Here is a 27,135-nt window from a genome sequence, read left to right as displayed (position 1 = left end):
ACACACTCCAGTATTCTTGCCTAGAGAATTCCATGGACAGTGGAGCATGGAGGGCTACAGTCCATGGGATTGCAAGGAGTTGGACACATTTGAAGTGACTTAGCACACATAGCTCAGTCAATTAAGTGAAGACAGTCATTGCGTATCTTTGGCATGAGACAAGTGTGGTTGTGAAAAGTGCAGGTAACTGGGTTTCACCAGAGCCATGTTGTCGGGTTAACACTATGTGAAAAAAGATCCAGTACAAATGTCCAGAAAAAGGAAAACTTAGTCAACCAGTTGTTTTTTTTTTTTTTTGGTCCATGTGATACTACACAAAAGTTTAAGATCAAGCAAACTTGAATGTGTAAAAAAAAATTCAGTGTGTAGCAGATGGATTTTAAAGATCTACCTCTGGGTCCTTAGTTATGAAGAGACACTTTCTTGGATGGGAATGAAGCATGTAGCTTGGTGATAGCTAAGAAAATTAGCTTGTTCTGCCCCAGAGAGAAATAGATAAACTAACAAAGTTTCCTAGGCTACATAATGCTGTTCTTGGAAACTTCTGCCTCTCAGAGTGAATCCTGGTCTTTCCAACTGCAACACCCCCCCGCCCTCCACCACCACTTACTGTCAGCCAGTGTTTAAAATGGGAATCTCTCGAATCTGGTTCCTCAACTATTTCCAGCAAATCTGTGAGGGAAAGAAAAGGACCTCTGATTTAGACTTGGACTATAAAGCTCTGTTTCACACTCTTTTGAGACATTCCAAGAGGCCTCCAAAATCAGCTCTTACCTCATTTCCATAAGCCTGTTTTTTTCACTTTTATTCTTTCTTCTCTTCCCTCCACCCTCTTGCTTTTTGCCTTGCATTACATATTTGTAGGGTACATGACATCTAAGGGACTTCATGCTATGCTCTAGTTTTTTCTGAAAGTTTACATGTTCTTCTCAGGTTCGAAGGATTTGTTAACAAAATTAGCCACCGACTTCCTGGTGGCTCAGATGGTAAAGCATCTGTCTACAATGCGGGAGACCCAGGTTCAATCCCTGGGTCAGGAAGGTCTGCTGGAGAAGGAAATAGCAACCCACTCCAGTATTCTTGCCCGGAAAATCCCATGGCCGGAGGAGCCTGGTAGGCTACAGTCCATGCGGTCCCGAAGAGTCAGACACGACTGAGCAACTTTTTATTTTTTAATGTAGAAGTAAATAATACAATTATTTATTAGAGAATTGTAGAGCTTACTTTCAATATACTAACATTAAAGGAAAAGAGAAAGAGAAGCAGTAGAGGATACATCACCAAATTGAGTTTTGACCAACATCCTGACTTAAACCGTTCTGGGAAGTCCCATATCACAGTACATCTGGAGTCCCAATTGGGAAAAGGTCCCAGGCAGGGTGTCCACTCTGTGGGTGAGACTTCAAAGATTGCAGTTCTGGGTTCTCACTTATATTCCCAGTGAAAAGTGAAAGTGAAAGTGACTCAGTTGTGTCCAACTCTTTGTGACCCTATGGTCTATACAGTCCATGGAATTCTCCAGGCCATAATCCTGGAGTGTGTAGCCTTTCCCTTCTCCAAGGGATCTTCCTAACACAGGGATCGAACCCAGTTCTCCCATATTGCAGGCAAATTCTTTACCAGCTGAGCCACAAGGGAAGCCCAAGAATACTGGGGTGGGTAGCCTATCCTTTCTCCAGCGGATCTTCCCGACCCAGGAATCAAACTGGGGTCTCCTGCATTGCAGGTGGATTCATTACCACCTGAGCTATAAGGGAAGATTTTCTTTCTTCTTAAGAGCAAGTCTTTTAATTTCATAGCTGCACTCACTATCTGCAGTGATTTTGGAGTCCAAGAAAATAAGATCTGTCACTGTTTCCATTGTTTCCCCATCTACTTACCATGAAGTGTTAGCACTGGATGCCATGATCTTCATTTTTTGAATGTTGAGTTTTAAGCCAGTTTTTGCACTCTCTTTTTTCACTTTCATCAAGAGGCTCTTTAGTTCTTCTTAACATTCTACCATTAGGGTGGTGTCATCTGCATTTCTGAGGTTATTGATATTTTTCCCAGCAGTCTTGATTCCAGCTTTTGCTTCAGCCAGCAGGGCATTTCCCATGATGTACTCTGCATGTGAGTTAAATAAGCAGGGTGACAATAGACAGCCTTGAAGTACTCCTTTCTCAATTTGGAACCCGCCTGTTGTTCCAGGTCCAGTTCTAACTGTTACTTCTTGATTCTTCTAACTGATTTCTCAGGAGGCAGGTCAGGTGGTCTGGTATTCCCATCTCTTGAAGAATTTTTCAGTTTGTCACGATCCACACAGTCAAAGGCTTTGGTGTACTCAATAAAGCAGAAGTAGATGTTTTTCTGGAACTCTCTTGCTTTTTCTAGTATCCAAGAGATGTTGGAAATTTGATCTCTGGTTCCTCTGCCCTTTCTAAACCCAACTTGGAAATATGGAAGTTCATGGCTCAGGTACTGTTGAAGCCTGGCTTGGAGAATTTTGAGCATTGCTTTGCTAGCGTGTGAGATGAGTGCATTTGTGCGGTAGTTTGAACATTATTTGGCATTGTCTTTCTTTGGGATTGAAATGAAAACTAACTTTTTCCAGTCCTGTGGCCACTGCTGAGTTTTCCAAAGTGGCTGGCATATTAAGTGCAGCACTTTAGGACTTTAAATAGTTTAGCTGGAATTCCATCACCTCCACTAGCTTTGTTTGTAGTGATGCTTCCTGAAGCCCACTTGACTTCACACTCCAGGATGTCTGACTCTAGGTGAATGATCACACCATTGTGGTTATCTGGGTCATTAAGCTCTGTTTTGTATAGTTCTGTGTATTCTTACCACCTCTTCTTAATATCTTCTGCTTCTATTAGGTCCACACTGTTTCTGTCCTTTATTGTGCCCATATTCACTTGAAAAGTTCCCTTGGTATCTCTAATTTTCTTGAAAAGATCTCTAGTCTTTCCCATTCTATTGTTTTCCTCTTTCTTTTCAGTGATCACTGAATAAGGCTTTCTTTTCTCCCCTTTATATTTTTTGGAATTGTGCATTCAGATGGGTATATCTTTCCTTTTCTCCTTTGCCTGTCACTTCTCTTCTTTTCTCAGCTGTTTGTAAGGCCTCCTCAGACAACCATGTTGCCCTTTTGCATTTCTTTTTCTTGGGGATAGTCTTGAAAAGCATCACTACGAACAAAGCTAGTGGAGGTGATGGAATTCCAGTTGAGCTATTTCAAATCCTCAAAGGTGATGCTGTGAAAGTGCTGCACTCGATATGCCAGCAAATTTGGAAAACTCAGCAGTGGCCACAGGACTGGAAAAGGTCAGTTTTCGTTCCAATCCCAAAGAAAGGCAATGCCAAAGAATGCTCAAACTACCACACAATTGCACTCATCTCACATGCTAGTAAAGTAATGCTCAAAATTCTCCAAGCCAGGCTTCAGCAATACGTGAACCGTGAACTTCCAGATGTTCAAGCTGGTTTTAGAAAAGGCAGAGGAACCAGAGATCAAATTGCCAATATCCGCTGGATCATCAAAAAAGCAAGAGAGTTCCAGAAAAACATCTATTTCTGCTTTATTGACTATGCCAAAGCCTTTGACTGTGTGGATCACAATAAACTGTGGAAAATTCTGAAAGAGATGGGAATACCAGACCATCTGACATGCCTCTTGAGAAACCTGTATGCAGGTCAGGAAGCAACAGTTAGAACTGGACATGGAACAACAGACTGGTTCCAAATAGGAAAAGGAGTACATCAAGGCTGTATATTGTCAGCCTGCTTATTTAACTTATATGCAGAGTACATCATGAGAAACGCTGGGCTGGAAGAAACACAAGCTGGAATCAAGATTGCCGGGAGAAATATCAATAACCTCAGATATGCGGATGACACCACCCTTATGGCAGAGAGTGAAGAAGAACTAAAGAGCCTCTTGATGAAGGTGAAGGAGGAGAGTGAAAAAGTTGGCTTAAAGCTCAACGTTCAGAAAACTAAGATCATGGCATCTGGTCCCATCACTCCATGGGAAATAGATGGGGAAACAGTGGAAACAGTGTCAGACTTTATTTTTTTGGGCTCCAGAATCACTGCTGATGGTGACTGCAGCCATGAAATTAAGAGACGCTTACTCCTTGGAAGGAAGGTTATGGCCAACCTAGATGGCATATTTAAAAGCAGAGACATTACTTTGCCAACAAAAGTCCATCTAGTCAAGGCTATGGTTTTTCCAGTGGTCATGTATGGATGTGAGAGTTGGACGGTGAAGAAAGCTGAGTGCCGCAAAATTGATGCTTTTGAACTGTGGTGTTGGAGAAGACTCTTGAGAGTTTCTTGGACTGCAAGGAGATCCAATCAATCCATCCTAAAAGAGATCAATCCTGGGTGTTCATTGGAAGGTCTGATGTTGAAGCTGAAACTCCAATACTTTGGCCACCTCATGCGAAGGGTTGACTCATTGGAAAAGACCCTAATGCTGGGTAGGATTGGGGGCGGGCGGAGAAGGGGACGACAGAGGATGAGATGGTTGGATGGCATCACCGACTCGATGAACATGGGTTTGGGTAGACTCTGGGAGTTGGTGATGGACAGGGAGGCCTGGCGTGCTGCAATTCATGGGGTCGCAAAGAGTCGGACACGACTGAGCGACTGAACTGAACTGAGTCTTGATCACTGCCTGCTGTTCAGTGTCACGAACCTCTGTCCATATTTCTTCAGGCACTCTGTCTATCAAATCTAATCCCTTGAATCTATTTGTCACTTACACTGTATAATCATAAGGAATTTGATTTAGGTTGTACCTGAATGGTCTAGTGGTTTTCCCTACTTTCTTCAATTTAAGTATGAATTTTGCAATAAGGAGTCTATGATCTGGGCTTCCCCACTGGCTCAGCAGTAGACAATCTGCCTGCAATGCAGGAGACATGGGTTTGACCCCTGGGTTGGGAAGATCCTCTGGAAGAGGAAATGGCCACCCACCCCAGTATTCTTGCCTGGAGAATCCCATGGATAGAGGAGCCTGGAAGGCTACAGTCCATAAGGTCACAAATAGTTGGACATGACTGAAATGACTGAACATGCATGAGCCTGGTCTGAGCCATAGTCAGCTCCTGGTCTTGTTTTTGCTGACTGTGTAGAGCTTCTCCATCTTTGGCTGCAAAAAATATAATCAATTTGATTTTAATATTGACCAGCGGGTGATGTCCATGTGTAGAGTCTTCTCTTGTGTTGTTGGAAGAGGGTGTTTGCTATGACCAGTGCGTTCTCTTGGCAAAACTCTATTAGCCTTTGCCCTGCTTCATTCTATACGCCAAGGCCAAATTTGCCTGTTACTCTAGGTGTTTCTTGACTTCCTACTTTTGCATTCCAGTCCCCTATAATGAAAAGGACATCTTTTTTGGTTGTTAGTTCTAGAAGGTCTTGTAGGTCTTCATAGAACCATTCAACTTCAGCTTCTTCAGCATTAGTAGTTGGGGCATAGGCTTGGATTACTGTGATATTGAATGATTTGCCTTGAAAACAAACAGAGATCATTCTGTTGTTTTTGAGATTGCACCCAAGTACTGCATTTCGGACACTTTTGTTCATTATTAGGGCTACTCCATTTCTTCTAAGGGATTCTTGCCCACAGTAGTAGATACAGTGATCATCTGAATTAAATTTGTCCATGCCGATACATTTTAGTTCACTGATTCCTAAAATGTTGATGTTCACTCTTGCCATCTCCTGTTTGATCACTTCCAATTTGCCTTGATTCATGGACCTGACATTCTAGGTTCCTATGCAATATTGTTCTTTACCGCATGGGACTTTACTTTCATCACCAGATGCATGCACAACTGGGCATTGTTTTTGCTTTGGCTCCATTGCTTTATTCTTTCTGGAGTTATTTCTCCACTCTTCTCCAGTAGCATATTGGGCACGTACCGACCTGGGAAGCTCATCTTTCAGTGTCCTATCTTTTTGCCTTTTCATACTGTTAATGGGGTTCTCAAGACAAGAATACTGAAGTGGTTTGCCATTCCCTTCTCCACTGGACCTCGTTTTGTCAGAACTCTCCATTATGACCAGTCTGTTTTGGGTGGCCCTACAGAGCATCGCTCATAGTTTCACTGAGTTAGACAAGGCTCTGTCCATGTGATCAGTTTGGTTAGTTTTCTGTGATTATGGTTTTCATTCTGTCTGCCCTCTGATAGATAAGGATCAGAGGCTTATGGAATCTTCCTAATGGGAGAGACTGACTTTGAGGGAAACTGGGACATTGTTAGATATATAGATTATATAGATTCTCAGACCCACCCCAGACTGGCTCAGTCAGAACCTCCAGGGTGGGGCCAAGCAATCTGTGATCTAAGCAGCCCTTAGGTGATGCTGATATGCAGATGCTCAAGCTTGTAGTCCATGCTACAAAATGGAATGGAATAGGTAACTGCCCTTTTCAGCTTATAAGTTGGTGATGGGAACAGCTTGAAAACTAACGATATGATGACTTATATGATATAGGTGTACATAGAGTTTGTGGGAGATAGAAGGAAGGGCAAAATCAAAATCATTATTTGGAAGGTCCTCTCTGCGTGTGTGTTCAGTGGCTAAGTTGTATCCGACTCTTCACGAAAACATGGACTGTAGCCGGCCAGGCTCCTCTGTCCATTGGATTTCCCAGGCCAGAACACTGGAGTAGGTTGCCATTTCTATCTCTAGGGGATCTTCCTGTATCTCCTGCATTGGCAGGTGAATTCTTTACCTCTAAGCCACTCTGGGAAGCGCCTGGAAGAACCTCCAGAACACTTTAAATGCACTATCTTTATATGTTGTTCAAAGATGGTTGTCTATACATTCACATATTTGCAGTATGTGAAAGTGAAAGTGAAGTCGCTCAGTCATGTCTGACTCTTTATGACCCCATGGATTGTAGCCTACCAGGCTTTTCTGTCCATGGGATTTCCCAGGCAAGAGTACTGGAGTGGGTTGCCATTGCCTTCTCCAGGGGATCTTCCCGACCCAGGGATCGAACCCGGGTCTCCCGCATTGTAGGCATACACTTTTACTGTCTGAGCCACCAGGGAAGAGTCTAAATTAGCAGGCACCCAGCCATTGCTTCTCCCTAACACCGAACCAGGAGAAAATCCTAACTCTCTTTTGAGAATTTTTCAATAGGGAGGGTACAAAACATGCTGTTGGTTATTTGTATCCATTTGGAAGCCATTCAGTTGGTCTAGGGCAGAAATTTTGAACCCAACTAAGAATCTAAAGCCACTGGTGGGCCAGTGGCTAAGAATCCACCTGCCAGTGCAGGGGATCCAGGTTCCATCCTTGGTCAGGGAAGATCCCATGTGACCTGGGGCAGTTAAGCCTGTGGGCCACAACTACTGTGCCTGTGGTCTAGAGCACTTGAATCCCAACTACTGAGCCCAGTTGCTGCAAGTACTGAAGCCCACAAGCTCTAGGGCCCGTGCTCTGCAACAAGAGAAGCCACTGCAATCAGAAGCCCGCACACCACAGGGAGAGAAATCCTGTGCACAGCAGTGAAGACCCAACACAGCCAAAAAATGACAAATAAATAAATTAATTAAAAAGGAAATCAAAAGAAGGCTAGAAAGAAGAATATTCAGCAGCGTGGGGGACAAAGCTAATCGAAATGCTACTAGGTACAAGTGCAGTGAACTAGTGAATGTGGAGATTTCTACAGATCTGTTGCAGCCCCTTCAGCCAAGGATTTTTTTCTTCCCACCCTCACCCCTATCCTGTAATCTAATCAGAAAGTAGCAAAGCTATGTACATTTCTGTGGGATTTTTATTATCATCATGTTATTTTTAAAACATGATATCCAGCAGGCTTCAGTGACCAAAGAAGTGGCTCTGGTTAAGAGAGGAAGCCCATTTGTGAGATACTGTGAAAGCAGGGGCTACATGCAAAAAAAGTCACCGAGGCAGGAGTTGACTGTAAACTGAGGGTGAGTCAACAGAATGACAAGATTGCCAAGAAGTTTAATTTGATCTTGTGCTGCTTAGAGGCCGATATTTAGATGAGTGGCGGATGGATGATGTGCCTTTCTGCAGGGGTCAGAACACACCTGAAGTATTGTCATTTGGTTGTGAGCCTCATCCTTTAAAGGAATATACCAAATAAGCCGCAAATCTAAAACCCAGATTAGACTCTTGCTGCTTTGCCCTTTACCTCTTGGAAAGTTGTGCAGGGAGAGGAGAAGGGACTCTGAAGAGATTGTATCTTGACCAGAAGGAGACAGAATCACCCAGGTGGGGCATCTTTGAATATACAAATAGAAGCCCCCAGAATTGAGTCTGAGAGCTGAAATAGTCTTTGCTCAAGTCAGTGCCCAAACATCTCTCCCTAGGAGGTCTTCCCGGATCTGATTTTAAAGAGCATTCGCTGCCCCTGCAACTTAAACCCCCTTTACTTAAATTTATTTTTATTTTTATTGGAGTATAGTTGCTTTACAATATTATGTTAGTTTCTGCTTTACACTAAATTGAATAAGATATATGTTTACATTATTGTTGTTTAGTAGCTAAATCCTGTCTGACTCTTTGCAACCCCATGGACTGTAGCCCACCAAGTTCCTCTGTCCATGGAATTCTCTAGGCAAGAATACTGGAGAGGGTTGCAATTCATTTCTCCAGGGCATCTTGCCAACCAAGGTATTGAACCCAGGTCTCCTGCATTGACAGATGGATTCTTTACTGTCTGAGACACCAGGGAAGCCCACGATAGGGTGAGTGATAAACGGTTGATGAGGCAGGAGTGGGCATGTAGATGACACTGTCTCAAAAACTCCTGACTGGTGAGTGAACACAGAATTCCATACTTCTTGTCTCATTTTATTATGGACTTGATTTGCTCTTGACCCTGGCAAAGGTATATTGTATGTTTCCATAAAGCCAAGTCATTTACTGTTTCTCCAAATTCATAGGTTTGGGAGTATGATCATACTTGACTTTCTATAAACAAAAATGTTGAGGAATTTTTGCCTTTTACCATAAATGTGTCAGATTTTAGACATTTACATTGGCTATCTACCACTGCACCAATTTTCCTATCTTTTTATCATTGACAAAAAGTTGAAATAAATTGAAAGTTGAAATCATTAAAATAAAGTTGATTTAAGAAGGAGAAAAAGAAAGAAAGAAATCTGAAGGGCTAGTCCTATATCTTAGTTCTTAGTGAGTATTGTGAAAAAGGACTATCTCTTCTGCCTCCTCCATCACCAGGAACCATTGCTTGCTGGTATGAATTTGTGTTGTAATACTTTGCTATTAATAAACATTATAATCACCTTCCAGATTAAATGCTGCTTCCTTCAGTCTCTCTCTGCTTAAATGTGAGAATTAGCTCAGTGCTTCTTATCCTTGTCAAGCTACCTTTGGCCTGCCTTGCCCTTTGATCTGTGATTTCTAATTACATTTCATAAGGGTTCCTGCTTTTACACAATTTATTGACCCTTTGACAGGAATTTGGGCTAGTGTCATTTGAGAGAATTGATGTTTCTTGCAATCTGACAGCTGTTTGGATTTCAGAGTCAATAGCTGAGAATGATATTCTTGTGACCTTTAGAGTCACTGTTTTCTTTTGCTTTAAGGACCAGACACAAGAGATTTGAAAGAACTGCCCAAACTGACTTTGACAGTTGGAAACATGATGCTTCTGACAAAAGCATGAAGGACTTTGTGTTCAAAATCTAAAACTGTCTAGAAGACAGTTAGGGATGAGAAACTGCATTGAATTGTCATCTACTAACTAATTGTATAAGTGACGATGCCTTATAATTTATGATAAAATCTGACAACTGGAGCTTCAGCTAGTATTGTAAAATTTTAGTGGGGTGGATGAGAATATGATGTCATTGAAATCATAGCCATATATATTTTATATATTAAGTGAAACTGTATCTAGCTTATATACTATATATATATATGTGAAATATATGTATTTATATATAAGTGAAATGCATATATTTCACTTATATATAATGTGAAACTGTATGGAATCTATGCTGTTGTCATACATTGAAAATAGTTGATAGCATCGGTTGTGTATGGTTCAGCTTTATGTCACACACAGGTGAGTGTGAGGCAGGGTGGGAGGAGAGAGAAAGAGGGAAGGGAAGGTTGTGAAAGAAATTAATTTATTGTCTCAGTGCAAGTGCTTTAGCAATAGAACTTTGATAGTAAAGTGTTGTTTTGCCACTTACTAAATCATGTTATTGCTGTGGCTCCATGATGATACGATAGTAGTGGACCTTATATTTATTGAGGTTCAATCCTTGGGTCAGGACAATCTCCTGGAGAAGGGAATGGCAACCCGATTCACTATTCTTGCCTGGAGAATTCCATGGACAGAGGAACCTGGTGGGCTCGAGTACATGAGGTCACAAAGACTTAGACACTACTGAGAGACTGACACTTTCCCTTTCCTATGGGTCAAATATTTTTAAAATTTTTATTTAATCATAATATTTCTGAGAGGTAGGCCTTTTTAATCCTCATTCTGAAGATGCAATTCAAAGAGGGAACAAGTATCACAAAGGCAGAAATTGATGAAACAGAACTCACCTACAGGATACTCCCACCTAAGACTTAGCCTCCCTCTGCACATTTTGGAAACTGAAGTCCTGATAGAATGTTCAATCAGGGAAGCAAATTATGAACCAAAAAATTACTCTAAAATTTCAAACAGTGCAAGAGGCTAATTTTGATGCCAGAGAAAAGAATTTAAATTAAAAAGCCTATATATATATATACATATATATATATATAGGATAGTCTTGCCTTTAAATAACTGCAATTTAGGTTAAGAATAACAAACTGCACCATGGTTTTCTCATTTGTAAACCGTTAGGATTAGGCTATGGTGATTTAAAAGACCCTTTCCCACTGTGGGAATATGATTCATTGAATTTAAAATGACATGGACAGATCGATTAAGGTCATGAAACAAATGGAGCTAAAACATCTTCCTCCAGGTGTGGTTCCAGGACCACCCTCATCAGAATCACTTGCATCTTTTATTAAAAATACATTTTTGAGCTCCAGCTCCAGAACTACAGAGTGTTCTGTAAATCCTTAGGGATAGAGCCAGGGAATCTATATTTTAACTGTCTTTCCCAAAAGCCTGGCATTGAGTAACTGCTATGTAAATGAATGGTAATTCTGTAGCATGAATACTACTAATTATTCTTACATACCTGACATTTGAGAACCACTAAGCCAAAGAGTGTGGTATAAGAATACATTCAGGTGTATTGGATACTGAATACCCATCCTTGATCAGAAAACAGGAAAGTGGATCCCATCTTAATCTACTGTAACATCTGGGAAAGAGTTTGGAGTTTATTCTGAGTTCTTATTTTGTTCTCCATGGATCCTATTGCATCCTGCACTAAGAAAAAAGTGAAAGTGTTAGTCACTCAGTCATGTCTGACTCTCTGCAACGCCACGGACTGTTGCCCAGCAGGCTCCTCTGTCCGTGGGATTCTCCAGGCAAGATTACTGGAGTGACTTGCCATTTCCTTCCCCAGGGGATCCTCCCAACCCAGGAATCAAACCCCGGTCTCCTGCATTGCAGGCAGATTCTTTAGCATCTGAACCACCAGGGAAGCCCTCACTAACTCCTGACATATTAACCCTTTCGTTTGGGCTATAACCCTTGCCCTTGCCCTTATTTTATAATTGCTCCTTCCCTCAGACCTAAGAACAGATGCAGACAGTAAATGTCATTAATAACCATTTAGAGCCTAGAAGAATAAAAATATGACTTTAAGAGTAAAAAATTTTGCAGGCCTTTGTGACTGTGGTATCTGGGTCTATATACATACCTCCATACCCAGGTATCTGTGGCCAGGGAATACAACGATCTGGTTCAGAACTCTTCATTCATTCATTAATTCATCACAAGGCTCGTATATATTGAATGCTACCATAAGCAAGAAACCATGCTACGACCAAGTGCAGTTGCTCAGTCGTGTCTCACTCTCTGCGACCCCGTGGACTGCAGCCCACCAGGCTCTTCTGTCCATGGGGATTCTCCAGGCAGGAATGCTGGAGTGGGTTGCCATGCCCTCCTCCAACAGATCTTCCTGACCCAGGGATCGAACTCAGGTATCCCACACTGAAGGGAGATTCTTTACCATCTGAGCCACCAAGGAAGCCCAAGAATACTAGAGTGCAGAGCCTATCCCCACAACCAAGAGATATTTATTATCAGCTATAGTGTCAGATGGGCTTACCTGTGGCTCAGCGGTGAAGAATCTGCCTGCAATGCAGAAGCTGCAGGGGACGCAGTTTCGTTCTCTGGGTCGGGAAGATCCCCTGGAGGAGGGCATGGCAACCCACTCCAGTATCATTGCCTAGAGAATTCCGTGGACAGAGAAGCCTGGTGGGCTACAGCCCATAGGGTCACACAGAGTCGAACGTGACTAAAGCAGCTTAGCATGCACACATGCATAGTGTCAGGTTCATAGCAGGTACTCAGTACAGCTTTTAAAATAGATGTGACATCTGTCTTCACCAAACCTACAATGTCTTCCATTTATAGAGAGCCCACTGTATTTTGTGTCTGGCCAAATATCAAAGATCACCTGCAAAGAGAAGAGCCTCTGAAGATCTAACTCTTGACTTCCAGTTTTCCCCTTTCTCCTTGCTTCTCTTTTAATATCCTACAACAGAATGAAAAGTTCAGTGGAAAATGATAAAGTTGAGATTTCATTAGCTTTTGATATCACTGGTCCTTGGGGAGAAAAGTCACATTTTTGGGTGACCTTTTTAGCTAATTCACAGCCAGGAGAAAAATCATTGTCAGTGTCTTTTCTATTTATAGGTAATTAGACTCTGCTGTTAAAGCTGGTCCTATGGGGTGGGCTGAGCTATGAGGGTGAGCAGAGGTGTGGGTCTCATCCTTTTGACCTCTGACTCCCAGATCCTGGGCCACAGCAGCTAGAAGAATGAGATCAGATTGTGACAAGTACCAGTATAGTACCGAGAGGAGAGAGAGCTTACTGCTGACCTGAAAATCAAGGAAGGTTTCTCAGCAGAAGGGACATTTGGATTAAGCCTTATATTATATGTGATCAGGTCTTTGACAAATGGAGCAGGGAGGACAATTCAGATGGCAGTTGCCACACGTGCAAAGCAACTGAGACGAAGGCACAGATGCACATAGAGAGAAAATGTGAAAACGCTTGGTTTCTACAAGGGTCTTCTCGATATTTCCCTATAGAGTTAAATCACATTTCTTTGATCAGAACCTAGTCTTTCACTATCGAGGGTTTTCCAGGCTCACCACCTGTCTTGGCCACATAACTGTTCTTCCAGACAAGCTGAGTCACTACTGACCTCAGCATGTTTTGATTAAAACAGTGCAGTCTCCAGTAGTACCCCTTATTTGTGAATTTCCCCGATGGAAAAAGGGACACCAAATTGGTGGTGTCAGGTACAATTCCCATCAATAGAAGATGAAGAGAAAGGTCATGAGGTCACATACTGTCTGTCTCTTGAGCATCAGGGCAGGACAATGATGGGAAGTGTTTATTTTCTCACACTCGGTTAGGACTCAGACTTACATGATTACATTTGTAGAGCACCTCTCCAAAAAGGCAATGACATCACCTGTGAAAAGGCTAAAGGTCACTTGAAATCTGACTTAAGGGGAGACACAGTAAAGTTCAGGCTGTCAGGGAGTTTGCACTGAGGCCCCTCTGTGTTTTTTTCTCACTTACCAACTGACTCTCTTATGATGTTCTAAGCAATTCCACCCTTGCCTCTAGGCTGCCACCTCCCCCCACCCAACCCCAGCCCTCCTCCCACAGCTTTCCTGGTGACCTCAATTATCACCTCCTCAAGTGCACATATTTATTGCTTTTCCTCTTTCCCATCCATCCTCTGCAGGCATCCCTGCTGTTTAACCCTTTCATCGGTTTCCTACCCAGAGCTGGTGCATTTCCACATCCTAGAAAATGATCTATCCTCTCATAAGATCCTCATAAAAAGGGACTTTGCAACCTGCCAGCTGTGTGATTTTTCCACCTCTGAAACTGAACTTCGAAATGTTGGCTCTTTTGTTGCCTTCCCCGCTACAGCATCGCATGACGGGTCTAAATCCCAGTTGCTGCCTGCATGTCTCTTTTCACCATTCTTTTTCAAGTTTGCTCTGTGCTTTGAATATTTCTCTTCAAAGGGAGCGGCTGCTCTTTCCCTCCAGTTAAGTCTCCCTTTGTAATACTCTGCTCTCTCATTGCTATTGCTGCTATGCTCCCTGCCTGTCTCCTCTTCTTTCCCTGACATTTGCAACCCTTTTGGTTTGGAATCACCTGAGACTTTTCCTTCCTGTGAGGTCTTCCTTTGCATGTCTGGGCATGAATATAAATGACAATACAACCAAAGGTAACAACCATCCTTGCAGATTTTATTTGGTGATGCAGTTCTGCTGTTAAATCTTTCTATATTCTAATACGGTGTTGAACAAGGATGACTCTCTGCTGTAAAATTTGGGGAAGTCACCTGGAATGGTGCGGCAAGTGCAGTGTTAGGATTCAACAATCCAGGTTCAAATCCTTGCTCTACCACTTACTGCCCAGGGTTTTGTATTAGCTATTTATTTCGTATTCAGTTGCTGTGTCTGACTCTCTGTGAACCCATGGATTGTAGCCCGCCAGGCTCCTCTGTCCATGCGATTTCCCAGGCAAGAATACTGAAACGGTTTGCCATTTCCTCCTCCAGGGTGTCTTCCCAATCCAGGGATCAAACCTACCTCTCCTGCGTATCCTGCATCGGCAGGCAGATTCTTTAGCTCTGGGCCTTCTGGGAAACCCAGATGTGTTAGTTAAGTAGGTTACAAATGACCACAAACAGGATGGCTTAAAATCGTTAATGCAAGTTTGTGTGTCCAACACACAGTGAGACCAAAATGTCTCAGTTTGGAGCTGAGAAAGTTTTTTTTTGCAGGGCTGTGAAAGGACACAGATGGCTCATGACCCAAAACTCTGAGTTCCCTGAAGGGTTTCAGTAAAGCATTTTTAAAAGCTAGGTGGGGGAGAGGGGATCGCAGAGTCTGTGATCAGCTTGTGCACAAGTCTCTGGCTGATGGTAAGGACACAGGGTGAGGTTACAGGGGTGAACATGATCAGTCCTTAGGCTCCAGGAGGCCTAGGACTTGTGCTTGTGACCCTCAAATAGTTAATATTCCACTTGGTGGGGGCTTTTCACATTTGGGAAACAACTCTGAAAATTTGCATCAAATACTATTATCTAGGTACTTCAGGGAGGAGCTAAAACATAGGATATGGGGAAAGGCAAGTCCAAGCCCAGCCCCTACAAGGCTGCATAGGGTCCTGTCTGGTCCCACGATGACAGTGATGTACTCTCTAATGGTTCTGGAGTATAGTTCAATGCCAAGGACTGGTTCCTTCTGAAGTCCAGAAGGGGAAACCTGTCACAAGCTTCTCTTCCAGCTTCTGGTGGCGGCCAGCAATCCTTAGCCTTTTTTGGCTTGTAGATGTATCACTCCAGTCTCTACCTTCATCTTTTCATGGCTGTGTCTCTGTGTCCTCTCTTCTTACTATAAGAATGTCAGTCATTGGATTTACAGCCCACCCTAAATCCAGCATGAGAGCATCTTAAGATTCACTTCAGGGACCTCCTGGACAGTCCAGTGGTTAAGATGCTATGCTTCCAATGCAGGGGCTATGGGTTCAATTCCCGGTCAGGAAACTAAGATCCTACATGCCACATGGTGTGGTCAAAAATAATAAAAAGGTTGCTTTAATTACATCTGTCAGGATTCTACTTCCAAATAAGATTATGCTCACAGGTATCTGTGCTTAGAACTTGGAGATATCATTTTAGGGGACACTATTCACCCCACTATAATCTTAGTCAAAATTTTAAATCTCAGACAGTTTTAAGTCTGTTTCCTCAGCTGTAAAATTTGGATAATATTGCCAGTGAGAGTAGTTGTTGAGGGAAGTAAATCACAAAATGTTTGGAAATCCCCTTAATATTATAGAGGATGTTGACTTAAAACATGCAGAGTGCGAGAGTGGTAAGTTAAGTTTTATTTGGGGCAAAATGAGGACTGCAGCCTGGGAGGCAGCACCTCAGATAGCTCTGAGAGACTGCTCCAGAGAGGCAAGGCAGAAAGGTCAGCGTTCATGTGATTTTGTTGAAGGAGGAATACATGCAATCAAGCACGTATTTTCCCAGAAGTTTTCTACTAGTCTCATGAAGCCTTTCTAGTCACAAGGAACAGTGGTCACCAGGAAGGACTTAGTGCTTTTGTAGCTATGCTGCTGCTGCTGCTGCTAAGTCGCTTTAGTCGTGTCCAACTCTGGGCAGCCCACCAGGCTCCTCTGTCTCTGGGATTCTCCAGGCAAGAATCCTGGAGCGGGTTGCCAGTTCCTTCTCCCCTTGTAGGTATGGGAAGATATAATGTTTGGGCTCATAAATTGGCTCCTGAGAATATCTAACTGTCTGAAGACCTGTCCTGCCAGTTTTTCCCTGGGCACAGAGTGCCTCGTTTCTGCTCTCCACCCTGAGCTCCTCTCAGGAGGTATTGAAAATCAGCAGCTGTGCAATCATCCTTATGCAAGTGCCGATTAGCAGTTGACAGGGGCATGTACTAAGTCATCAGTAAATATCAATTCCCTTCTCCAAAAGTCCGGTGGCTCTTTTGGTATGGCACATTGGAAAACAAATGTGATATAATTTACAGATCGAAAAGTTAGTTGTCCCAGATCTAGTGCTGTATTTCTATAAGAAATTGAGAAATAAGTTTTCCCTCTAATAATTCAACTGCAGGACAAAGTTGGAGATTTTGGAGAAGAAGGGGTGCAGGAAAAAGCCAGACAGGCCTAATTCCTTCAGAATATGTATTTATTGAACACCTATTAATTACTGAGGGATTCCCTGGTGGCTCAGATGGTAAAATATCTGCCTGTAATTCAGGAGACCCAAGTTTAATCCCTGGTTCGGGAAGATCCCCTGTAGGAGGAAATGGCAATCCACTCTACTATTCCTGCTAGAGAATTCCATGGATAGAGGAGTCTGGTGGGCTGCAGTCCATGGGGTCAGGAAGAGTGGGACAGGACTGAGTAACTAACGCTTGAACTTTTATTAAGTATTAGGCACTGATTAAAGGAGATCAGAGTCCAGGCATCATGGAAAGAAAGATAATTAAGAATAACACACTAAATACATATTTTTTTATAGGTCGCTATAAAAAAAATAGGCACAATTAAGTAGGACAGTGGGATGGAGCATGATAGAGGGCAGCGGGGAGGGTGAGTTTTGAAAATGTAACAATGAAGGCAAGTTCTGAATGAAGCAAAGGGCCACTCAATGCAAGGGGCTGAAGGACACACATTCTGCCAGAGGGGACAGCAAGTGCAAAGGCCCCCAGACAGATGCAGGAAGCAGAAAGCCAGGACGTCTAACAGAGTGGGACGCTGGATAGATTTTGAGGAGGCACACTGTATGGAGCCCAGTAGACCACAGTTGAGATTGTGCCTGTCACAGGTGCTGGGTAAGATCCAGTGTGACTGGTGGCAGCAGTGTCCAAGGACAACAGCAACCACTGGCTGCAACTTGGAAAGGCCACCGGCAGTGTGGACAGAAACCAACAGCTGGTTCTCCCGACACGGGGCCACACCATCTCTGGATACTTGTTCTCACTCTTTTCATTTCATTTTTTTTAATACTTATTTATTTATATACTTATTTCTTTTTGGCTGTATTGGGTCTTTATTGCTGTGCATGGGCTTTCTCTGGTTGCAATGAGCGGGGGCTACTCTCTCGTTGCAGTTCACATGCTTCTCATTGCAGTGGCTTCTCTTGTTGCAGAGCATGGGTTCTAGGGCAGGAGATTCAGTAGCTGTGGTGCACAGACTTAGCTGTCCCAAGGCATGTGGGATCTTCCCCTACCTAGGATCAGACCTGTGTCCCCTGCGTTGGCAAGTGGATTCTTTACCACTGGATCTCAGGGAAGTCCTTTTCATTGTATTTTAACCTGATGTTACTATGAGACACTTTGAGAAACCAAAGATGCTTTTCAGGTGGTCAGTTCCTCCAGTGCAAGTAACATGATAGTACCTTTCTAAATAATTTCACAAAATTACAAATCCTGTTATGTGAGTTTTCTTATGCTGGGAGCTGTTGTGCCTCTTCACCTACAGCTACACTCTATTGTGATCTGTCATGTAGCTTCACCTAGATGAGGCCAGAGTTAGATTTAATCCCATTCCTGTTTCATGTCCTGTGGTGCTCAATTATGTAATAAAAAATACTTTCTCAAAAGATAAAAGCATGTGTGAAGATAAAAGGCAAAGTCAGGACCTTTCCAAAAGGGAAAGAAAAGAGGCTGTGAGTATTAGGAGGAAGGAGAGAGAGTGAAGGAAAGCTGAACAGAGGCAGGGCAAATTAAGCAAAGCACCCAGGTACTGTACTGAAACAGTGAATAGCATTGTCTGCTTGCGGTCTGATGGATTTTCCTACATCAGTGAACACTGGTGCAATCCTGTCTTCTAAACTTGTCTAGGAAGGCATTGAGAGGTGAGGTTCCTCCTTCTTCCTGTTGGAGACTGAGTACAGAGCAAAAGCAAGTCAAACTGAAATTGTATGTTAAAATTATGAGGTTAATTTATATTGATCGGTCAGATTTAATGCTACACAGTGTGTGGCAGTTATCAGCCTTTGATCAAGCTGTGTGCAAGGACACATTCAACATTCAGTAACATTTATAGAGCACCTATAGTATACAGCAAGCTTGCTAGGGTAGGTAGAGAGCTACGAAGAGAAAGACATGGTCCCAGCCCTCTTAGATATTAAGTGCTGACCCTGAGTCATTTCCTGTGGTTTTCATCTCTTCAGTTCTTTTAACCTCCTCTCTCTCAGGGGCATTCAGGATTAACTCCAAAAGGCCAAAAGACTTATTTGGAGTGTAAGTGGGTGTGGGCATTGGAGAAATACTGGGCATGAGCTGAAGTCAGGATGCCAAATGTCCCACGTGTACACGTCAGTCACTCAGTCGTGTCCAACTCTTTGTGACTCCATGGACCGTAGCCTGCCAGGCTCCTCTGCCCATGGGATTTTTCCAGGCAAGAATACTTTAGTGGGTTGCAATGCCCACCTTCAGGGGATCTTCTCAACCCAGAGATCTAACCTGGGTGTCCTGTGTCCCCAGCATGGGAGGTGAATTCTTTACCACTGAGCCACCAGGAATGTTCCACAAATTCAGGCATACAGCTCTCTTTCCACCTACATCTGTTCCCACACACTCTTGGTTTTACTAAGGGACACTCTGCTGTGATGAGCCAACCTGGCCACAGGGTGTCACAACTGCCCCAGAGACTCCCAGACACACTCAGGAGAGAAGGTCTGAAAGGTCAGACAGCAGCTGCTGGTAGCCCCCACTCTTGCCCATGTGGCTACGTGAGTCAGCCCTGAGTCAGCTGGCTGCTGCTGCAGAAATCATGCAGAATGTTGCCTCTGCCAGGGCCCTGCCAGAATGGCTCCAAAATTGCTCCCCAGACCTTGAGAGGTTCCCTGTGTAACAAGAGGAGGGGATCTAAATTCTGGCTGCCCCCATGGGTGGGGTGAGGGGCTGGGAACAGACGTAGCCCTGCTCAAGATTGGCTCCCTCCTAGGCTTTCAGTTAATCAGACCCAGGTTGCCCCTGGGAGGGATATTCATGATTTACCTGAAGAAGAGCTTGCCAGGCAGTCAAACGACAATGATTTTGGTGTTGATTCAACTTCCTTCAAGCTGTTGATCGCTGAGCTAGGCCTTGGTTTCTTTATCTGTAAAATGAAAGCACATCTTTTCACTTCCAAAGCATTAGAGAGTGATCTGGCATTTGTCCCATCATTACATGTTTCAATTTTGTTGTCTTATTTGGCCTTTTAAAAATTATTTCTGGCTGTTTTGGGTCTCTGTTGCTGTGTGCAGCTTTTCTCTACTTGCGGTGAACGGGGTCTCCTGTCTACTTGTGGTGTGAGGGCGTCTCACTGCCACGGATTCTCTTGTTGCAGAGCACAGGCTCTAGGGCACGCAGGCTCAGTAGTTGTGGCTTAATGTCTTAGTTGCTCCCTGGCATGTGGGATCCTCCTGGACCAGGGATCGAACCCATGTCCTCAGCATTGGCAGGTGGATTCTTAACCACTGGACCACCAGGAAAGTCCCTTATTTGGCCTGGATAGCCTCTAAAGTAAGAAGAATTAGCCTAGCCCCTTTGTATAGACGCAGAAACTGAATTTCTGAGAGACTAGAAAAAGGTAATGGAACGGTCAGATAATAGAGACGTTTTATGCAGATTAAAGTCGCTCATTGGTGTCTGACTCTTGGCGACCCCATAGACTGTCACCCACCAGGCTCCTCTGCCCATGGGATTTTCCAGGCAATAATACTGGAGAAGGTTGCTATTTCCTTCTCCAGGGGATCTTCCCGACCCAGGGATTGAACCTGGGTCTCCTGCACTGCAGGCAGATTCTTTACTGTCTGAGCTACCAGAGAAGCCCAGACTAATTCCATCATAATTGAGATATTAATTGACAAACCATACCAAAACCTCTTATAAGTTCTGGGAAACTGGTGTAACACACGATCAGATAAATGACACAGAGGATAAATTTGAATTAGACTCTGTAAAAGGTAAATTCTGAATCTTTGGGGTAGAAGCTAAATTTGATTTATGAATCAAATGTTAAGAACAAAACAGAATTATGCATCCATGTGTGTAAAGAAGAAACAGGAGAAAGGAAACTAATTTCAATTACATTCCATCAATATTTAATGAATTTCTCTCCTGAGAAAATGGCTGGTTAGGGTAGCAGAAGACATGCATCTCTTGCGGGCAAGTGATTCCAGGCACATCAGTGTCCAGATGCAAAGGAGAATAACAAAGGGCTGGGGAAGAACGAGCAGGCACTGGGGGAATTTACCTGAGAAGGAAACCTCATCCACTGGTGGAACTCGGTCCGAGCCATGCAGAAGGTGTTAGTTATTTCAGCTGGACTTTAAAGGAGAGTACAGTAGTGCAGGGCTTAGCAGTGGCTTAGCAGTAAGAGAATCTGCCTGCAGTGCAGGAGACTTGAGTTTAATCCCTGGGTTTGGAAGATCCTCTGGAGAAGGAAATGGCAACCCACTTCAGTACTCATGCTGGGAGGATCCCATGGACAAAGGAGCCTGGTGGGCTAGAGTCTGTGGGGTCGCACGCGACTGAGCACGTGCGCCCCCCCACACAAGATAGAGCAGGTGTCAAGACAGAGCAGGTTTCAGTTGGCTTTCTTTCAGCTAATTGAAAGAAAGAAATCCATGAACGGAAGTTTAAAGAAGGCTTTCCCCAGAAAGATGGGATGGGGAGGGAGGTGGGAGGGGGGTCCAGGAAGGGGAACACATGTAAACCCATGGCTGATTCATGTCAATGTATGGCAAAAACTACTACAATATTGTAAAGTAATTAGCCCCCAACTAAAATAAATAAATTTATTAAAAAAAAAAAAGAAGGCTTTCATTTGGAAAAGTTTGTTGGTGGTCTTTTTTATTGAAGTTATGGGGCACATAGACCTGGGAGAGGTAATTGCAATCATATTGTAGACGGTCTTCTTAAAACACAATTTGTATGAACTAAAATAAATAAATTTATTAAAAAAAAAAAACACACACAATTTGGAGCTTGGTGAGCGAGGAGGACCCAAATAGAATTTTGCAGCAAGCTAGTGATGTAATTTCTGTAAAAACTTCTTTGTCTGTTGTACGATATTGGATGTATTCTGGAGGCAGGAGATGAAGAGGCCAGATAAATGTTCAGTGAAATAAGTATTGTTAGAGATAAGCAGGGTTTGAACTAATTTGGTGGCAGTGGGAGTGAAAATGAGATGTGAGAGACACCAAGGTATGAACTCGAGGATGTAGCCTCTGCTTTAATACAGGTTGGAGTATTGAAGAAAGGGTAAAAGGAGGAAAAGGTTTTGAGCTCCTGTGGAAAATGAAGGTGCTCTTAAGAGAGGCAAAAAGGTCAGGAGGAAAAAGAAGCTTTGAGAAAGTTAACAAGAGGAAGTATATAAACAGAAGATCAACACAAGTGAAACACTAGGGGAGACCTATGAGGGGATGAATGTGAGATAGTAAAGCTAATGGGAAGATGGAAACCACAACACAGAGTTACAAAAGTAGATGTTCCCTAAGAAGAACCAAGGTCAGTAGTGTCAGGTGCCTTGGAGATGAAGTGGGATCGAGGGTAAGCCCCAGGATGTGCTCATGAGAAAAATCAGAGTGGCCTTTGATGGGAGTTGTCTAAGCATCATTACCATTTTCTCTGGTGGTGGATCACCTGTAGGGTGGTTAGGTTACATGGAGTGCTGAGTTCTACCTCTGGAGTTACTGATTCAGTAGTTCTGGGATGAGTCACCCAAATTTTCATTCCCACAAATTCCTGGATGATGTGGATGCTGCTGCTGGTCCAGTGACCACAATTTGAGAAGCGCTGAGCTACTGAAAAGATCCCTGGATATTTAATTACAAGACCTAGGGTAAATCCCAAATCTTTCTGTTATTTGCTATTTGATGTCAGGCACATCTCTGCTGATTTCTTCCTATGCCAGGTGAGGATCTTACCTGCAGTGTAGGTAGGTATGTGAGATCTGTCTCACAGTATGTATTTAAAACAAATTTGCTGAAATCAAATTGTTATACATTTTTAAAAAGACAACAACTGGCTGGAGCTTAAGGAAGTAGCATGGAGAAAAAATATGTTTCATTTTGTTTATTTGAGAAACTGAGAGATCTGTGCATGTTTGTGGGCGTATGAATCAGCTGCTGTTTTTCCTGTTGTTCAGTCACTCAGTCATGTCCAGCTCTTTGCAACCTCATGGACTGCAACACGCCAGGCTTACCTGTCCTTCACCAACTCCTGGAGTTTTCTCAAACTCATGTCTTTTGAGTCAATGATGCCATCCAACCATCTAATCCTCTGTTGCCTCTTTCTCCTCCTGCCCTCAATCTTTCCTAGCATCAGGGTCTTTTCGGTCTCTGTGAAGTCACAGATGATTTCAGAGCTGGCATGAATCTTGCATATCCATCAGTCTGTCTGCTTATTTCAGCAGAGACATGTAGGCCTGAAGGCAAGTTTTCTCATTTTGCTGGTGCAAAGTTAACCGAAGCACCGGAACCACACACATTCAGAAGGGTAGGGATGAAAGGAAGCACCCTTTGAATCATGAATAGATGTGTAATTCGTTCCCAATAAAAATGGAGATGAGGCTGGAGCTGGATAACCATCAGCTTCATCCAAGGTACAAAGGTTTAATTTTTTTATGTTTGTATTTAGTCATTTTTTATGGTACTGACTTCCCAGCTCATTTCTGAATAAATCCATGCAGCATTGAAACAAATGCCAAAGAAACAGGAGGAAAAAAAAAAAAAAAACCCTCTTAGAATTTCCCGACCATATTTATAGTGAGTTGACAGATATTGCATTTCCTTCATTCCAGGCCCTCATCAATTCATTGCTAAAAGAAAAAAAAAAAAAAAAGAGGGAGAGAAAAAAGAAAATAGATGAAGAATAATTTGTATGGGGCTTCTGGTCATTACCCTCCTGTTATAACTCTCATTAGTAGAATGAATTAACATTACATTAATACACACAGGGATAAAGGATGCAGCCCCCAAAGCAGATGCTTATTCTGATTGCAGATTCATTGGTATCATTTGCTTGTTAAATTCAGCATCTTTCTTTTTTTTTTTAGTTTAGTGCTTCTAAGAGACTGGAAGTTTCTCCTTCGATGGATCTTTTTCCGTGCAGTCAGGATGCAGATCCCAGGGTGAGAGCGGCCATAGGTCTGTCCACCTGCCTTTGTGTATAAGGTGTATCCTGAACTTGCTTGGGGCACCTAGCATTACGAATCCAGATCCCTCACACCCTTTCCTGTTCTTCTGTTGACTGTTAACAAGACCATGGCCCAAGCACTGACAGAACTAGCCTGTTCCATGATAGAGATTTTTTTTTTTTTAATGTGGACTCTTTTTTTTAGAGTGTTTATTGAATTTGTTACAGGGTTGCTTCTGTTTATGTGTTGGTTTTTTTGACCATTGAGGCATATGGGATCTTAGCTTCCCGAGCAGAGATCGAAGCCACACCCTGTGCACTGAAAATCAAAGTCTTAACCACTGGACCACCAGGGAAGTCCCCCGTGATCGTTTTGGTGGAATTCAGCTCTGATGGATTGCCCCGGTGAACTACCAGGGACTGCTTAGTGGCTCTGCCATGGATGATGGATTGAAATGGAGACCAAGGGCAAAGCAACACCTCCCCACACACCATCCCTGACTTAGACAAGGGACATTAGGGCCAACAGTGCCAAGGTGGAAGAGAGGTTGTGCTGTGTGTCTCAAACATTACTGTGTGTGAATCTGGGGCTTTATTACAAGGCAGAGCTGATTCTACAGTCTCCTGTTGGTACAAATGCTGCTGGTCCATGAAGTGCTTGGAGTTGCCCTGATGAGTGATGGATTTCAGCTTCTTCAATTTAACCCTTTGTCTTCTGTGACAAAAACAACTAGTGTTTTGCTCAGCTAGCTCCAGAAGGCCATGTAGTTCTTCTTTCAAAGTAAAAGAAAATGAATCAACAGGGATGGAATCGTATAGGAAGATCCCCTTGAGTTTTCCCCCAAGATGGAGAGGCAGGTGAGAGCATGAGGCAGTGAGAACTGTAGAGATCACAGTGGAGTTTGCCTCATTTTTAAATTTTTTTATTTATGTATATTTATTTATTGGCTGCACCAGGTCTTAGCGGAGGCACGTGGTATCTATAATCTTTGTTGCAGTATGCGAGATCTTTAGTTTGTACATGCAGGTCCTTTAGTTGTTGCAGGTGGAATCTTTACTTGTAGCATGTGAACTCTTAGTTGTGGCATGTGGGATCTAATTCCCTGACAAGGGATCAAACCCTTGCCTTGGGAGCTCAGAATCTTAGCCACTAGACCACCCGGGCAGTCCTGCCTCATTTTTCTTTTTTTTTTTTTATAAATTTATTTATTTTAGTTGGGGGCTAATTACTTTACAATATTGTAATAGTTTTTGCCATACATTGACATGAATCAGCCATGGGTTTACATGTGTTCCCCTTCTTGGACCCCCCACCCACCTCCCTCCCCATCCCATCCCTCTGGGTCATCCCACTGCCCCGGCCCTGAGCCCTTGTCTCATGCATCGAACATGGAATGGTGTTCTGATTCACATATGATAATATACATGTTTCAATGCTATTCTCCCAGAACGTCCCACCCTCACCTTCTCCCTCAGAGTCCATAAAATTGTTCTATGCATCTGTGTCTCTTATTCTGTCTCACATATAGGGTTATCGTTACCATCTTTCAAATTCCATATATATGCATTAGTATACTGTATTGTTGTTTTTCTTTCTGGCTTACTTCACTCTGTATAATGGGCTCCAGTTTCATCCATCTCAGTAGAACCGATTCAAATGTATTTTTTTAATGGCTGAGTAATATTCCATTGTGTATATGTACCACAGCTTCCTTATCCATTCGTCTGCTGATGGACATCTAGGTTGCTTCCATGTCCTGGCTATTGTAAACAGTGCTGCGATGAATATTGGGGTACATGCGTCTCTTTCAATTCTGGTTTCCTCAGTGTATATGCCCAGCAGTGGGATTGCTGGGTCATATGGCAGTTCTATTCCCAGTTTTTTAAGGAATCTCCACACTCTTCTCCATAGTGGCTGTACTAGTTTGCATTCCCACCAACAGTGTAAGAGGGTTCCCTTTTCTCCACACCCTCTCCAGCATTTATTGCCTGTAGACTTTTGGATAGCAGCCATTCTGACTGGTGTGAAATGATACCTCATTGTGGTTTTGATTTGCATTTCTCTAATAATGAGTGATGTTGAGCATCTTTTCATGTGTTTGTTAGCCATCTGTATGTCTTCTTTGGAGAAATGTCTGTTTAGTTCTTTGGCCCATTTTTTGATTGGGTCGTTTATTTTTCTGGAGTTCAGCTGCAGAAGTTGCTTGCATATTTTTGAGATTAATTGTTTGTCTGTTGCTTCGTTTGCTATTATTTTCTCCCATTCTGAAGGCTGTCTTTTCACCTTGCTTATAGTTTCCTTTGTTGAGCAAAAGCTTTTAATTTTAATTAGGTCCCATTTGCTTATTTTTGCTTTTATTTCCAATATTCTGGGAGGTGGGTCATGGAGGATCCTGCTGTGATTTATGTCGGAGACTGTTTTGCCTATGTTTTCCTCTAGGAGTTTTATAGTTTCTGGTCTTACGTTTTGATCTTTAATCCATTTTGAGTTTATTTTTGTGTATGGTGTTAGGAAATGTTCTAGCTTCATTCTTCTACAAGTGGTTGACCAGTTTTCCCAGCACCACTTGTTAAAGAGATTGTCTTTTCTCCATTGTATAATCTTGCCTCCTTTGTCAAAGATAAGGTGTCCATATGTGCGTGGGTTTATCTCTGGGCTTTCTATTTTGTTCCATTGATCTATATTTCTATCTTTGTGCCAGTACCATACTGTCTTGATGACTGTGGCTTTGTAGTAGAGCCTGAAGTCAGGCAGGTTGATTCCTCCAGTTCCATTCTTCTTCCTCAAGATTGCTTTGGCTATTCGAGGTTTCTTATATTTCCATACAAATTGTGAGATGATTTGTTCTAGTTCTGTGAAAAATACCATTGGTAGCTTGATAGGGATTGCATTGAATCTATAGATTGCTTTGGGTAGTATACTCATTTTCACTATATTAATTCTTCCAATCCAAGAACACGGTATATTTCTCCATCTGTTTGTGTCCTCTTTGATTTCTTTCATCAGTGTTTTATAGTTTTCTCTATATAAGTCTTTTGTTTCTTTAGGTAGATATATTCCTAGGTATTTTATTCTTTTTGTTGCAATGGTGAATGGTATTGTTTCCTTAATTTCTCTTTCTGTTTTCTCAATATTGGAGTATAGGAATGCAAGGGATTTCTGTGTGTTAATTTTATATCCTGCAACTTTACTATATTCATTGATTAACTCTAGTAATTTTCTAGTAGAGTCTTTAGGGTTTTCTATGTAGAGGATCATGTCATCTGCAAACAGTGAGAGTTTTACTTCTTCTTTTCCTATCTGTATTCCTTTTATTTCTTTT

General features: G+C 42.7%; 1 protein-coding gene across 5 annotated transcripts in view; it reads left to right on the top strand.

Moving 5' to 3' along the window:
* Positions 1-27,135, top strand: part of AGBL1 (AGBL carboxypeptidase 1) — an 867,141-nt gene that overhangs the window by 542,559 nt on the left and 297,447 nt on the right. Inside the window, exon 22 of one of the 5 annotated variants that reach the window (XM_081550443.1) lies at positions 16,100-16,135. The exons of the other annotated variants lie outside the window; for them this stretch is intronic. Coding sequence (XP_081406569.1) covers positions 16,100-16,135 — 36 coding nt within the window. The remainder of the gene's footprint in view (positions 1-16,099; positions 16,136-27,135) is intronic. 5 annotated transcript variants of the gene reach the window in all.

Source organism: Giraffa tippelskirchi, chromosome 12 (genome assembly GCF_054371585.1).
Source record: "Giraffa tippelskirchi isolate mGirTip1 chromosome 12, T2T-mGirTip1v1.2.pri, whole genome shotgun sequence".
Taxonomy (NCBI): Eukaryota; Metazoa; Chordata; class Mammalia; order Artiodactyla; family Giraffidae; genus Giraffa; species Giraffa tippelskirchi.
This window is presented reverse-complemented; position numbering and strand designations above follow the sequence as displayed.